At 45.4% G+C, this 17483-nt stretch overlaps 1 protein-coding gene across 2 annotated transcripts in view; it reads left to right on the plus strand.

Annotated features, from left to right (window-relative positions):
• Nucleotides 1-17483, plus strand: part of LOC146822085 (fucolectin-like) — a 586672-nt gene that overhangs the window by 33130 nt on the left and 536059 nt on the right. For both annotated transcript variants that reach the window (XM_085613187.1, XM_085613188.1), the window contains exon 2: nucleotides 10707-10774. In XM_085613187.1, the coding sequence (XP_085469313.1) occupies nucleotides 10708-10774 (67 nt within the window). In that variant the 5' untranslated portion in view covers nucleotide 10707. The remainder of the gene's footprint in view (nucleotides 1-10706; nucleotides 10775-17483) is intronic.

Consider the following 17483-nt stretch of genomic DNA (forward strand, 5'->3'; position numbering starts at 1 on the left):
CACCATGTCCACTCGACCTGACTCCACACAGAATGTAGCACCAGGTCCAGCCTAAGCCGCACCGCAAGGGCCCATACTAATAGGGGTATCATTCCTGCGTCCCCCTGAACCTCTAATACTGACTTCCGGAAACAGCATGGGCCCCAAGTGGAAAAGCTGGTTAGAAGACTTTGAAGATTTTATGAAAGGCTCAAGAGTAGATGATCCTGACCATCAACTTATATCGTTAAAAAACCTAGTGGGTAAAGGCGTCGGACAAATAATCAAAGAATTACCCCAACCAGACACCGCGTCGTATACAGACGTGAAGGACGCCCTGAACAGAAAATGTCTCCACAAACACAACTAGATTATGAACGCTAAATCTTCAATCTCGCATCCCAAGAACGCGATGAAGCCATGGGTGATTTCATTTCACAACGAAAGCGTCTGGCACGATATTGTAAGTTCGACAATTTTAACACTGAGGACGCAGTTCGATTATGCATCATCGAAGGATGCCTATCCGAATCACTGCAACGTCGACTACTCAAAAAACACTACTCACTCGACGACATTGAAGAACTCACACGTATAAATGACCAAGCTGAAGAACACGCAAAGAAAATTCAAGCCGGAAAAACAGAAAAGAAGGAACAAGCCCTCCGAGTTCAATCCCAGCCAGAATCCAGACGACGGCCGGATCATAGGAGGCCTGACAAATCCACGAGCTCGTCCCACAGTGGGATCAGAAGCAGTGGAACCCAGAAACAACCGCCACACTGCTACCGCTGCGGCCCAGAATATCCACACTCTGGCACCTGCCCAGCCCCGGGCCAACAATGCCACCGATGTGGGAGAGACAATCACTTTGAAGCTATGTGCCAAATCAGGCAGAAAGAAGCTAGGCCAGTCAGACGAAGTGTCGGGACACGTCACCACGCCAGGGCGGTGCATGGCAGAAGAGACCGATCAACCAGCTCATCCAGTTCTAGCACCCAGTCCCAGGCGTCATATCGCTCTCACAGGTCGACATCAAGAGATTCGTCCACACTTTCTCCCATATCACAGGACAGTGACGAATATTTATGCATGGTAGCCGACCCAGACCGGCTGAAGAAATACCCACGACTAGATATTCGAATGGGAAACTACTCTGCCAAGTTTGTTCTGGACACGGGAGCATCACTGAACGACATTTGCATGACGGAATATGAAAAGATGTGCCCGAAACCAAAGATAGAACCGGCTGCAGTACGCGTCTACACATGGATGTCCACGGAGCCACTGCCATGTCTAGGACGTTTTCCCCAACACTAACCTACAAGAACAGATCAATTCAGGCCCAAATTCATGTCATAGAAGGCCCTAAAGCTGCCGTCTGCCTACTCAGCTTACCCGCAGCAGAACGATTGAGGCTGATAGAGATCCTATTCAAAGTGGATGACTCGCCTGACATGATCAACAAATTTCCGATGCTGTTCTCAGGCCTAGATAAACTAGCCAACGTCAAAGTTAAATTACACATCAACGAGCAAGTCGCGCCAGTGGCCCAACACCACAGGAAAGTACCATTTCACCTCCAGCAAGCGGTCGATGATGAGTTCCAAGATCTGCTGAGAGCAGACATCATAGAACGGTCATCCGGACCCACTCTCTGGGTGTCACAGGTGGTAGTCGTGCCCAAACGAGGACATGAAAACAAAGTACACCTGTGTGTGGACATGCGCGCCCCGAACACAGCCATAGAACGGGAAAGACACCCCGGACCTCATATTAGCTACATGATTACCCACCTGAACGTAGCGACAGTCTTTTCAAAATTAGACCGCAACAAAGAATACCACCAGCTTGAACTCCATGAGAAATCAAGATATATCACCACGTTTACCACTCATCAAGGACTCTTCAGATATAAACGCCTCAACTTTGGCATCTCGTCAGCGGCGGAAATCTTTCAAGAAGCCGTTCGGCGGGTGATCCACCACATTCCAAACTCATTCAACTACAGCGACGACATACTTATGTTTGGCACAACACGGGAAGAACTTGACAAAGCCCTAGACCGCATGTGCCATGCCCTTTAAAAACGCCAACCTCACACTCAACAGAGACAAGTGTGAATTCCACAAGTCAACCCTCAAGTTCTACAACCACATCTTCTCCAAAGATGGCATGAGACCAGACCCAGACAAAGTCTCAGCACTCGCTGACACCCTGCAATCTCGCGACGTCAGTGATGTTCGGTCATTCCTGGGCATGGCCACCTACTGTGCCAGGTACATCAAAGACTATGCAACCATTAGCTACCCACTGCAAGAGCTAACAAGACAAGGCCAACCATTTCATTGGTCCAAGGCATGCGAACATACTTTCAACAAGATCAAAGGCGCTGTAAGCTCTGCCGCCCAACTGACCTACTTCAACCCCAAACGGAAAACAGAAGTCACCGTTGACACCAGCCCCATGGGCCTAGGTGCCATCCTTGCCCAATATGATGACGAAAGAGACCAGTGTCACATCATAGCCTATGCCAGTCGCAGCCTCACCGACACGGAGAAGGCATACTCGCAACCGGAGAAGGAAAGCCTGGCCATCGTGTGGGCATGCAAGCATTTTCACTTATTCGTCTACGGGAGCCACTTCACACTCATTACTGACCATCAAGCCTTGATTCCCATTTTCGCCAACCCACGAGCGAAGATTCCTCCAAGGATCAAGAGGTGGGGGATCCGCCTGCAGGACTACACCTATAGTATTATTCACAAACCTGGAAATTCAGAAAACCCTGCAGACTACATTTCACGTCATCCTCAAACAGTGCCACAGACACGCACCTCTCTAGCTGAAGAATACCTTCACTTTTTGACCAAGCGCGCCCACCTGCCGTCCCACTAGACGCGATTGTGGAAGCCACTGCCAAGGATGTCACACTCCAAGATGTCATGCGGCGCATCCGAGCGGATTCATGGAGACATCTGGAGACCTCCCAAACCATCACTGCCATCAACATGCAAGAACTCTCATCCTTCAGACACGTCAAGGATGACCTTATAATCAGTGCAGAAGGATTATCACTGAGAGACAGGAGGATTGTTATTCCTCAGCAACTACGACAAGGTACTATCAATCAAGCCCACGAAGGCCACAGGGGTGTAGTAGCCACGAAGAAAACGCTGAGAGAGAGAGTCTGGTTCCCGTCTCTTGACCAGATGGTGGAAGCCATGCTTCAAGACTTCCCGCAAAGCCAACTAGTGGGGCGAGAAGAACCACACGCCCCACTGCAAATATCTGATCTCCCGGATGGCATGTGGCAACAAGTAGCCGTTGACTTCTTCGGCCCACTAAAATCTGGAAAATATGTCATCGTCATCATGGACGAATATTCTCGCTTTCCCATTGCACACCAACTATCATCCACAAGAGCATCTGCAGTCATACCCGTCCTTGACGAATCATTCGCAGCATGGGGGATTCCACAGACAGTAAAAACGGACAATGGACCACCTTGTAATGGACATGAGTTCACAGAATTCGCAGACCATCTAAACTTTAGACACAGGAAAATCACCCCCCTATGGCCCAAAGCCAATGGGATGGTTGAGCACTTCACGGCCACCCTGAAGAAAACAATACAGCAAGTAGAACTGTCCCAGCGTGACATACAACCAGCGCTCAATGAAGTCCTGAGAGCTTATAGAACAACACCACACAGCAGCACCGACAGATGTCCCGCCACCCTGATGCTCGGGAGAACCCCACGCACCTGGATTCCGACGTCGGACGCCGTCATACACTCCAGACTCCCGACTTCCGATCATGAGACACTAATGAACATTGATAAAGACAAGAAAGCAAAGATGAAAGACTACGCTGACAATCGGCGTCATGGAAAGACATCCAGCATCCAAGAAGGAGATTGGGCACTAGTGAAACAGGAACAGAGAGCTAAAGCCGACAGCCGATATCATGCCCACCCGTTACAAGTAGTGAAGAAGAAAGGAACCATGATCACAGCAGCCTCCACAACAAAGAGAACCATGAGAAACGTATCGCACTTCAAGAAGTGTAATCCAGCAGTCTACAGGCAAGAAGATGAAGCAGACAGAGACACCACAGACCCAGAAAAAGACAGCCTTGAAGAACGCCTTCGCGTAATCGACATGGATGAACCTGGAGAACAGAACCCTCCTCGCCGGCCACAGAGGATTACTCGAAGGCCGGTCCGACTCATTGAAGAACTTTAAAGAATAATAATCCAAGTTGAATGATAATTTACAAAAGGGGGAGATGTCGTGTCGTCATGCATAACCAGGTCCCGAGCTTCCGGGTCAGGCATGGCAGGAAGAGGATGCGGGAAGGCGGGACAAGTACACGCACATTAGATGGGGAGTAGAGCGATTAAAAAAGAGGAATAAAGATGTGTATAAACACCTCTCGTGTCGGCGCATCATTTAAAGGCACGCGACGTGAAACGAACTAGGCCCCTCCTGTCCAGCAGCTTGAGCTGACCCCACTTGCAGGTGGATTTGAAGTTGGGCAGCCCCAAACTAATTCTCCATTGCCATAGGTCCGTCTCCCTTCTCTTGACAGTTCTCCTCTTTTGCTAGAAAGGGCTTCCAACTCCACCAGAGTCCACCTGCAGCGACACGCAGCTCCCTTTAATAAGTTATTGCCAACATGTTGTAGTTGGAGGGCAGGCCATCTTGCAAGAGTCTGCAGCCACTCAGTTAGGATGTAATTTCATTTTAGGCCCCAGGGTTCCAGCAACAGTAGGTTGGTCCTGTTAGACCTCTAGTCTCGTTCCAACTGTCCATAGCTCCTACCTTCCACTCCACCCCGCCATTCTGTTTCACCATTCGCTGTCAACATTCCAGACACCTGTTCAGACACGGCACACATAGATTGCTACAGCCAATAAAACTGCAAACTGTGCACTTAAACAGAAGCTAATTAACAATAACAACTGTTGCCACACACCCTTCCTGTGATGACCTCCCGTGTCTTTGATCTCGCCCACGCCAGGAAGTGACTCGCCGGGCTCACCTTGATAAGATGCTTCCAGGGAGCCTCCCCCAGGCGCAGGACAAAGGGCCGCTGGTGTGAATGGCTCGTCCCGGGGATGTTGTTTGACTGGGATCCTACTATGGGTGGCATGGGAGGAGGCGCTGGTGTTTGAGGCCTTTGTTGGCCAGGATATCTTATGCATGTGGCGCAGACTCTGCTACTGAATTACTCTGGAGTGTTTCACTGCTGGGGGAAGGACCTGCAGTAACCTGAAGCTAGCCAGGTCTAACAGGGCGAAACTTGGGCCTGGTGCCTGGCCTGCCAGCACTTGGGGTTTTTGTCACTGACAGCGTGTCTCCTGCTTCCCACCTGGTGTGCTCCCCATCACTTATTTGGATTGTGTGTAGCAGTTGACTTTAGAGCAGTACTTATGCCACCAGGGATTAGTTCATGTCTGTCTGCAGAGTGAGCCGTGTTACGGGTATTACCTGCAGTGTAAACTACAGATGGGCGCTGCATTGTCTCAGTGTGGAATGCAGTGTCGCAACACCCTTCAGTTCTCTCAAGCCCAGCTGGCCTGGCAGCGCACCTCCCTGTGCTCCTTTTAATTCACTTGAGAAATAAAAACTGTATTGTTGGCTGGAAGCGGCCTCCGTGAAAAGGGACGCCAGTGGCTCTCACTGCACGCAGAGCCAAGGTGGAATCGGGCACGAGTGACTCAATTAAACACACACTCTCTCTCTCCCTTTATGCAGTCACAGGAGTGTTCTGACTTGGAGGACTAAAGTAGGCCACTCCGTGCTCTGTTCTGCTGCTTACAAACCCTGGGAAGCAGACGGTGCCAGAGCTTCTGGGGGGTTGGGCCCGCTTTTAGTGCGAGCCCCAGCTTCTCCTCCGGCAATGGTCTTTGCTATCTTGGGCAATAAATTAATACAAATTAAATGCGTACACCCAGATAGTTGGCATCACAGTTATCAGACCGGACGATTTTAAGATATTAGTATTGGAAATAACAATGCCTTGTATTTATGTTCTAAAACCCAAAACATAAAAAGAAGGCATTGTCATTTACAATGCCAATAGCTCAAAATTGTGTGAATGCGAGACCTATTGCATTGCAAATGCTTGTATTCTCCAGAAACAGACATGATTCAGGAGGTGTGTCAAGCCAACGGATGAAAAAGACAGTTTGTTCTTCCTAACCATCAGATTTTTGGAGAAATATTTTGAACCAAACACAAAAGTTCCCAAAGTAACGGAAAATGAAACCAATTCAGTTCTAGAGTTGCTAGGTTTACGGCCACTCTTGTACTCTGCAACAAGGGCTTTGATTGTCCTGTTCTGGTATGTCGCCTTTATTTGAAAGAAGTCCCACCGCCGTTGTCACTAGTATGTGCCAACGACTGCCTTGAACGTTTGTACATTCAATCCTCCTCCACAATGAAAATGTATCACAGTCAGAAATGTACTCCACCATCACAGTTTCATTTATAACACGGTCCCACACATGAAGGAGTCTGTCCTTTGTAAACCACTGCATTTACAAGTGCTCGTTGTTTTTTTAAGTTTCCATTTTCTCTCATTAAAAATCCCTTGAGGCTTGCAAAAATGAGACTGATTTCAAAATATCTATGAGCGGTTTGTTGCTTCTACATACTCCCTCTCTCTTCCAGGCAGCTGCTGGTGGCCTGCTACACTAGATTTATATGATTTGTGTAACCTGAATAATAGACTTGGAGGATATTTAACCTTCTTGCAAAATGTCACTGGTCAGACAATTTCAGTTAAGACAACAAAAAACACGCACTGGAACACATCAACAGGTTTACTAAACTGTACTCAGGATGCGCTCCTATTGTATGTCAATCAGTGGCCCTAGCTGAATATCACCATGTACCATCCTATTTCACAGAACCCTTTGCCTCTGAACTGGCTCATACCCTGAACACCCTCTTCTTAAGAGCCATGTCTTCCAGTACTCCCACACTGCACATCTCTACCAGGGCTCCCATGAGGTATATCTTTCGATGCTCCACTGAGGCATGTGCACCCAGTGACCCTAAGAGAAACATCTTTACCCCACGCACTTTACCCCAGAGGTGAGTACCATGAAGGTAAGTACCAGGCATGCTTCTTTTTGGTACTTTACCACACCGGTAATCCCCCAACTTAAAACGCGCCATGGGGAGCGTTTGCACACTTGTGACATCAGGTCCCGCCCCCTCCCTTCACCACTGTGCAAACAGGCCCTCTGGCGTGTTGCAAGTTGGGGGATTAACTCCCCTTGAATCCTGAGGGTCCCTGGGGTCCAACTAGCCCACCAGGTACCTCCAGTAGGCGCCACATAGCTGTGCTGCAGAGAGGTGTAAAAAGGGGCGTGGCCTCGGACCACCTCTCTGTAAAGCAGCCATGTGGCGCTTACTGGAGGTACCTGGTGAGCTAGTTGGCCCACAGGGACCCTCAGGATTCAAGGGACTTAATCCCCCAATTTACAATGTGCTAGGGGGCATGTTTGCACAGTGGGGCGGGGAGGGATCGGGCCTGATATAATAAGTTAGCAATCTTGCTGTATGGGACTTACTGGTGGTAATAAAAGGGGTAGTTGCCCCCCAAGGTTGACGTTGGGGGCTAACTACTACTCCTGTTGCCGCCAGTAAATTCCACACAGTGGGATTGCTAAGAGGCGTTTCGAAGGCCATGCTCACTTTTCTCCACCACTCTCGAAATGCAAATTGTATGTTATAGTTAGAAATGTAAAAAAACCTTTGAAATTCACTGAAAAAACCATAGGTTTCAGGCACATTATAGTTAGAAATTAGCTTTTAAAAAACCATTGAAATTCACTGAAAAAACTATAGGTTTCAGGCACGTTATAGTTAGTTGGACATTTCACTCATAAAAAAACAAAGAAATTCGGCCGTTATAGTTAGTTCAGCTAACTATAACTCGCGCCCCCGCAATGCACTGCTGATGACGTCACATATTACATCATTCATGATATGGTCAGTAACATCACTGATGACATCACTGATGACATCTCAAATGACATCACTGATGACATCTTCCACGTAAAAATCTGATGCACCTCCTTACACCCTGATATAACCTTTGATACACCAACTCTAACATACAGACTACAATTTTCAAAACAATAGACACACCAATGCCAGTTACTAAATACGCACTAACTTATTCCTAGGTGTACACACACATCCACTCATTCACCCATACAGTCACTCATACATCCAGTCCCTCATCAATACAACACTATCATATGCACTCATACCCCTACACAGACACTCACACACCACCACATATCCAGAGTTACTCACACACCTAGTCAGTCATGCAAACAATCAATTATACTTCCATTTACTCACTTATACAGACACCACCTCATTTATTCATACAGATACTAACATATAATTACTCTCTTAAAGAATCACTGATACAAGCACACACTCATCCATGCAGCCACTTCACAATCACTGATTCTTACATATAGTTTTTTATATACACCATTGCTCACACAAACTGCCTTTTACATATGTAGTTACTCGCACATGTACCACTGAGACATCCATTCACTCACCAACACACCCATACACACACTCACCCACCCATACAACTATTTTCACATGCACTCTTGAACCCATACACCCAGTGAATCAACAACTCACACATCTATGCAGAGAGTCACACACCACCCACCCACACACACACTCAGGCAGCCATACAAACACTCAGGCAACCAATCAATAACCTATATAGACACTAATGTAGCTATTCACCAACCCATGCAGCAGCTTACACAACAACAGACAGACTGATACAGACATTCACACAGTTTAGTCACTAACCCATGCATTCAGTAAGACACATTTATTCACTCACTTATACAGTCATTCACGCTCCTACTAAATTTGCCACCCAGACACTTATACACCTACTCATTCTTCAATGCACCTTAACATATATATAAAATATATTTAAACTTTATAGAAACACACAGTCACTGGATGATGTCATCGGTGATGTCACTGACCATGTCATGAATGATGTAATATGTGACGTCATCAGCAGTGCATTGTGGGTGCACTAGTTATAGTTAGCTGAACTAACTATAACGACCGAATGTCTTGGGTTTTTTACGAGTGAAATGTCCAACTAACTATAATGTGCCTGAAACCTATGGTTTTTTCAGTGAATTTTTAAGGTTTTTTAAATGCTAATTTCTAACTATAACGTGCCTGAAACCTATGTTTTTTTCAGTGAATAAATATATATATAGATCCATTGACCCATCAGTCCATGGCACTAAACAGGACTACTTTCTGTCTGTGTGTGGGGGGAAGAGGGTCGACACTGTTCTTGTGCAGAATGCCTGTACTCGCACATGAGGAAACCAGTAGCACAAATGAGCTGACCCACTGACCCTTGCTGTATCCTATGGTGGGTTGAAAAAACATGTGATTGACAGTACAACTGAACAATGGATGAAGGGAGCTGCCTGAAAAGGACCTGTACATAACTATGTTAAGGTTTATATATGTTTGTTAAAATGAAAAGCTCTAAAACATTCATGGCAAAAAAGATCTTAACGCGGCGTTGGAAACCCTCGTGATCTCTCTTAATGACTGTAGACGTCTCCTCCTTACTAGCCTTCCAAAAGCGTTCTTTACTCCCTGGAGTTTTCATACACTATGCATCATTCCTCATTTTGAACACAGACAAGCATCGGAAAAAACCTATAGGTCTGCCATTGGTGGAAATCCTTTTTGGCTTTGACAATGTTTTTTGGTTTGTTTTGTCATGGTTTTCATAAAAAATTATCGTTGGGGGAGCTGCTGGCAACTCACCAATTTTTTTTTTAAAATTGTCTAAAAGCAAACTTATTTTTTTGTCTCCAAAAGTATACATTGTCATAGGAGTCCCAGGATCTGAAGGGAACTACTTTGAGGATGGATGTTCTCCATGTGAAAGAGCAGTGTGCTTGCCACTGACAATGACGTTAGCCAGTGGCATTAATGTTAGCAAAATTAAAAGGCCTTGGCTAATGCCAGACCTATAAAGGGGACAATATCACCTTTGTTGTCACGTCTCTAAAATGGCTCACAATAGAAGCATGCTGTATACACAACATAACGTGTGTCTCTTTGGGAGACCTGAAGCTAATATCACATCACTTAGGCTAGAAAATAAGCGTTGTAGGGGGTCCGTGAATTGTGAGAATCCAGAAGTCTGTCTGATTGGAAGGGCATACATCAGCAGGAAGTACACCCCGCACGAGCATTCCATAAAACACCCTCCAAAGAGTACTTCCTGACAAAGCATTGAGATACATAGTTAACATTGAAGCGACTTTTTTTTACAAACTTATGAGGGACTCCCATCATTCTGCGACAGTCTGTTTACATTAAATGTAATTTGTGTTTTGCTCTTATATGTCTGTGATAATATGCAACAAGTTGCTCCTCAAACTCTGCAAATCGTTCTGACTCCTGTGGGGCTTAAAAGATGATAAGTGATATAGGGGAAAGTATGTTTCAGTTATCTGAGGTTGTCATATGAAATGATGGGCTAATCAAATAGGTCTCTTCTCTTCCTATCTCGCCCATTGCTCTGTTTCACTAGCCTCGCCCATGATCACGGTGGCCCTCTGTGCACTCTCCAATTTCAATGAAATCGAAATTGTTTAACATTTGTTTCTCTATTCGCAGAATGAAAGCTGCTCTTGCAACTGCGTTTGTTTGCACACTGCTGCTTGTCGTGGATTCAGCACCGCGAGGTAATGTAAATATTCATTATCAGACATAATTGAGTTTTTTTGCAATGTACACAGCTGCATTTTCAGTGTTATCCTTACATTTGATTTTGGTGTGACAAAACCCAATGTTTAAGCCCTTGAGCATTGGCATCTAGATTGGAATATCCTTCCAGAGTGTTCTCCGGGACAGCACCTGATTCCTCTCTTAGACACTTGAAAACCAGATTTATGTTGCTCTTCTAAAAATAGGATTATTCTACAGCTTGTTCTGAAGGTGTTGTATTACGGAATATCGATGCTAGGAATATCAAGAAACACTAACATCCTGGACAGAATATTGAGAGACAACATATAAGTGGGTATAGAGGAAGTATAGAGTTACTAACTCCACATCTATGGACCTTGAAGATATATCACCAAGGTACATGTTACACCTGTCAGCCTTAGGGTGGTCTTCCCCTGAATGTTTTCCATGCTTACCTCCTCTTTTTGCTGATTCTTTTTTTGGCCTTAGGATTCTGAGTACTTTACCACCGCTGACCAGTGATGAAGTGCATGCTCTTCTCCCTTAAACATGTTAACATTGGTGTATACAAAATTGGTATATTTCATTTACGTGTAAGTCCCTTGTGAAGTAGTATTCCATATACCCAGGGCCTACAAATTAAATGCTACTAGTCAGCCTGCAACATTGATTGTGCCACCCACACAAGTAGCCCTTTAACCCTGTCTCAAGCCTGCCACTGCAGAGTCTGTATGTGCAGTTTTACTGCCACTTTAGCTTGATTTTTGTCAGATATGTAAGGAAAAGGTAGGACATGTACGTTTACGTTTTGCATGTCCTGGTAGTGCAAAACAACTAAAATAATGTTTTATATCTGTGTAATGGTAATGACAAATCCACTTTGCTGATAAAATTGGATTTGACATTACAATTTTGGAAATGCCACTTTTAGAAAGTGGATATGTCTCTGCTCTTACACCTCTGTGTGCCTGCAGCCTGTCACCGATACAAGTCTGGGTGGGGGACGACTACACTTTGTGCATTCCCTCTAGACAGCAACAAACACAGGAAGATTAGGTGTGTCTGAGAGCTCATCTGCATTCTGATGGCTCTTCCTGGGCAGGAAGGGAGATAGGGAGGGCCGACACACTAGAATAGGCAGTGGCCTATTCCCACATGAAGGGATCGTTACCCCCAACTGATAGTCTGGAGCCAGGGCGGGGAAGAAAGGTCCTCTGTTAACCCTTCTTTGAAGTCACCCCAACTTCAAAGTCACAGCTGGGTATAAGTACTGGGTCTCCAACACCCACCAAATCAGACACTTCTGGACCTACAACTGGACTCTGTCAATAGAACTGCTGTGCTGCATCAAAGACGGACACGCTGCTCGACTGCTGACCTGGAAGGCTTGCTTTTATGCTGTGCTGCCCTGCTGTTGACTGACCCTACTGAGGGAGAGCTGGATTCTGCCTTGCACCCAAAGTGTTCTCCAAAAGATACTTGCTTCAGAGGTACCGATGCATCCGCTGACTGCATGAGCAGAAATTAATGCATTGTCACTGTGGATGGTGCAGAACCCGGCTCATCGCATCTGAACCACTGCCTGCAGAAACGGACGCATAGACATGCGCATCGCGCCACAGCAGTCTGCAGAGATCGATGCATCCTTTGACTGCGTGGAGAAAGCTGGTGCATCACACTCAGAACCAACGCATCACTGTCTTGGCGCTTCATCAACGGAACCGACGCAAAGCCACCACTGCAAGACTGACATTGACTCATCGCTCGACTGCACCCCAGATCTCACTATTAAAACCAGGATAAGGTACTTTATCCACCGGGCCTATTGATTTTGCCCCGGTCCAGCACAACCATATAACCCCCATTAGCACGTATTGCTTCTAAGCGCTAGAACTCTTTTTATACTTTAAAAATTGATAACTCAACTTTTACTTATTGAATGTTTATCAATTTTGGGCTTGATTTAGTTATACAATTATTGCCTACTTTTGTAAACCAGTGTGGAGTCTTTTTGTGGCCTTTCATTGTATTACTGTGTGTGTCTGTTGCACAAATACTTTACACATTGTGTGGAAATGTGGATTTTTCTGATCAGTTATGTCCCCTATCTTAGACCCCAACGGTTCCATGTATATGTTACAAGTACATGTATGTTCCCTCCAGTTCCAGTTATGAAGACGCAAACACATGTGCGTCCACCGTCAACATGTCCTTTTTCAGATCCGCCATGAATGGGCCGGATATTCGATTCCTAAGTACGAAAGGCCACCGACTTTATATGGCTCAGTCACTCCATTTTGCAGTTCAGGCGAGTAGGCCCTGAATGCTACCATCAAGCCTTTCCCTGCTTTCTACCTCTGACAGCTCCAGTCTGAGCTCGCATCTGTATCCATGAACTTTGTCCCACTCCCTGCGCGGCTAACGGTGCCTGACTCGGCCTGTCTGCCTGCCTGCCAAAAACTGTATTTCACCTTCAAGATTATCTGCTCCGCTCCTCATCCAATGCATTCCTGTCTAGTAGTTTAAGTAAACATTTCTTCCAGCTACTGAGCAAAGGGCCCGGCTTCTCTGTCTTCATGCAAGTAATTCATGGCCCTGTTACCATGGAAGATTTCTGCCCCTCGCATCTCATGTAGACACTTAGACGCTTGTACACGCACTCACAGTCAGTATAGAATAGATTTTGTTCGAGAGACCTTTCCTTGTGGATAACATAGTTCTTTAAACATAGGATGTTAGATATGATTTGGGATTAGGTTGACTTGACCCCCCAGACTTTTGTCTCCACATGTAGAGCTAAATGTCAAGTCCCCTTCACCCCCTAGTTGCACGTCAATCACACGTCATGCTGCTGCGCGCGCATCTCTGCCAAGTATTTCTGCTGACATTGTGAAATTCTTTTATGGAACCACCCATTGTGACATCATACCTAATGACGTTTTTTTAGTTACGCCCAGTTACGCCTATTTTAGTTACGCATGTATGTCTTTATCGCTGTTATCAATTGTTACGCCTCCTGCATCTGTTTCACTGTAATGCCTCTTCTATAAAAGTGATTACTTGTCAATAATGTATTGCCCTTCACTTCCTGAACCTCCGTGGTGATGGAATATGAAGTCCACAATTCGAATTGTTCTTGGAATAAAGCCCTTTCCGAACCTCTAATTCCACGGATTCTGCCTCTTATTTTACTGAGCTATTTTTAATAATTTTCCGCATCAAATTAAGTACCGGTAATTAAATTATTTACCACATGATTGGCGCCCGAATAGGGACACTTTCTCATCTCACGCGCCGGAGGTGCGTTGCAGGCCCGGTCTCCTGCCACAGCTGGACGGACAACAACGCGTACCCGCAGGATTTCCTGTATCTCCCTCCTGCCAAGCGGGGGTGACTGAGGCTGCGATCAACACCCAGACGAGGCGGTGAGAAGTGCGAAGTATCCCGACCAGAGCCTAGCTGAGAGAGCAAGATCCGAGGTGTACAGAGGCCCACCAGGTTCGGAAGTCCCGAAGTTCCGAAGTTCCGAGTCGAGTCCAGTCCGGTCCAGTTCAGTTCAGTTCCGTTCCGAGGCCTTCCGTTCCGAGCTACCCGGTGAGTACCATTGCCGGGGAGGCGTTCTGACGTGCACATAGGTTGTGCCGGTCAAGACGGGTTTGGGTACACAAATCCGGTCTGCACTGTTTCAGCAGTGTATCTGTACTGTTTAGCAGTATATCTAGTATGTCAAGTATGTTAAGTGACTAGTTCCCTAATGGCCATCGTTATTGTTCATTAAATGTTAAATGTTAAATGTTTTAGATACGTTCTACATATTGTGGGGTGAATGACTGTTCATTATTGTTCATCATTTTTGTTTAGTTGTATTAAGTGTGTTTAAGATTAAGTATCAGATCAGTTCTCAACATGCCGCTCTTCTCAAAGTTAAGACAGATCAAAACTAGAAAAGGGGTACTCGAAGAAGCTGTTCCCATTCCTCCTAGGGACACTCCAGGGTACTTCATGTATCATAAACATGGCCTAGACGCCGTATTATTTCTTGATTTATGGGTAGACTACACCAAGGAATTACCAGAAAATCAGAGATGGCCCGCAGCTGGGACCTGGGATGCAGACTGCATCATGAAAGTAGAGGAAGAGTTATGGAAAAGGAAAGCTAGACAGTCACAGAAAGATGCCGTTGAGTTATGGCGTAAAGAATCCCATAGACGTACAGAAAAAGCACTCAGACAGGAAGAGAAAAGTAAGGAGAATTCAAATAAAGTCCGAGAAAATCTATTAATTGAAGAAGGTACACGAGTAAAATCAGAACAAGTAGACAGACAAAGAAATGCCCTTATGAATGGTATGTATCCCCTTCTGGCCGAAGGGTTACCTAAGGCTACTCCGGAGATACCAAAAGACTTGCCACCCCCATTGTTTCCAATAAAAGTACACCCTAAAGGGCATCCCAGAACCGCAGAAGATGTTTTCCTTTCCTCTTATTTAGACGACGCAGCTCCCGAGTATGCTAACACCGCACCACATAGACCGCCTGCCGAGGGGGTTCAACGCCAAGACCCTGCGTCTGTACCTCTGCAACAACAACCTCCGACACAAGTTCCGGCAAGCACATCTGTTTCTACAGCTGTACCCACACCTATGGTTGCTATATCACGTTCAACGAATCCTTTCATGCCCAGCACCCCAGACGGTGCTACCGGAGGTACAACAAACATTTTTTCCACGCCGCCCAGAATAAATAAACTTTCCTTTCAAGAATTAGCACATCAACGCACGCCCAAACTAGTAACTCCCAACATGCTTAAGGAACTTCTTGTAGATTGTAGATATGACCCTGTGCCCGGCAAAGAGGACGAAATGCTCCTGGCATCATTACGTATCCGACGAGCTGCAATATATTTAGGGAGGCTACCAGGAATGACTACACATTTAGAAAATATATATCACTTTGTCCAGTCAGGGCGAGATTCTGAAAGTATTAACAGAGCCATGGAGTACCAGAAAGTGGAGATACAGGGGGAACTGTTACGTTTCCTCCTAAATTGTGTGATCAGAAATCAAGACCGGCCTGGGGTAAATCCGGAAGCAATGCGAATTCTTACCACATGGAGCCGGAATATATCAGAGGGGAAACATGATAGACTATTAAGTATAGTAGCTATGTGCCGAAAGATCCGCAAAGAAATAGAACGAATACACGAAGAAAGATTAGCGGTAGACCAGCCTGAACAAAACGAGGAGGAGGAAGAATTAGAACTGCCCACAGGACAGTTAGAAACCATGGCCTATGTAGGTAGAGGAAGATCTTGTAATAATACTAGATGCTTTACTGATCCGATACGTCCGATACGTCCAGATAATAATAGAAATTTCCAAACACCTATAATAAATATAAGGTCCCCCGAACATTCGTTCCAAGCCGCTGACAAATTACTCCGAGAACGTAGGGGTTATCATATACTCGATTCTATGGACGAACAAGAATTAGCCAGGTCAGCCGTTCACTGGGTTGACAGTCCCGGAAAATATAGTGATGATACACTAGCACACACGTTTTTGAACCTCACCCCAGATGAACAGCGTTTAGCTGGGATCTACATGATTCAACAACTCCTTATATTATATAAAAGCCAACACTCCGATCCTGGTTCCTTACCTGATATATTGACTGAATTACTCACGAATAAATGGAGAGGTTCAGGTACTGAGTTAATTAGAGAAATACTAGAATCCAGAAAGCAGTACATTCTTTTTGTATGCCCAGAACATGTCTCACTGCCCATCAAGGAAAGAACGACGTATTACATGGATAGACAGAATCCCTTACGCGAAGTGCACCCAATAAAAGGTGATGACAATGAGTTTAAACGTGTATTTGTATACACACCCATATCTAAAATAGAATTATTAGAAATGAAGAAAGTGGTACCCAGTCATGACAAAGACCCAGCGGGTTTCCACCGGGAAATTAAAGACATGTTGCTCATGGGAGAGTATACCTATCCCGACATTATGAAAATATTAAAGGTATTAATGCCTGCGGGCATTTACGAAAAACTCAAAGAAAAAGATTGGGAGGTGGGAGACCAAAAGATAGATTGGACAGCATTAGAAAACGAAGAAAGAGCTCGAGGTCCAGGTTCAGGGCTTGGGGAAAAGACTAAAATACTACCAGGTTTACTAGTACAGGTACTGCCACGTTTATTAACTACGAAAAAGGAAGACTGGGGTGCAATCTCAGCCTGTAAACAAAAGCAAGATGAAGACACTAGTGATTTCTATGCCCGATTCGAAAAATGTTTTGGTATAAATAGTGGCATAAAAGCAAGTAGCGAATCATATCCACATCTGTTTGTGACAAAATTAGTTGAAAATTCCCTGCCCCAAGTGAAGAATAGAGTATTGAAATTTGAGAGTACCTGGCAAGGTAACACTCCGTCACAAATGTTACAAATGCTACAGTACCATCACAATAGAATTAGGGAGGAACAAGAACATGAACAAAGACGCATGAAAGACACGAAAATGAAAATGCTAGTCTCCCAGACAGTTCCAGCTGACGGTCATAAAAAGGGTATGACACAGTCCAGTGATTCAGCAGGTTCTGTAAAAGGGACATGCAACTATTGTAAACAGCCAGGTCATTATATACACGATTGTCCAGTCTTAAAACATAATATCGCCACAGGTATTACAAAAGAA

Source organism: Triturus cristatus, chromosome 6, assembly GCF_964204655.1.
Source record: "Triturus cristatus chromosome 6, aTriCri1.1, whole genome shotgun sequence".
In the NCBI taxonomy this organism is placed as follows: domain Eukaryota; kingdom Metazoa; phylum Chordata; class Amphibia; order Caudata; family Salamandridae; genus Triturus; species Triturus cristatus.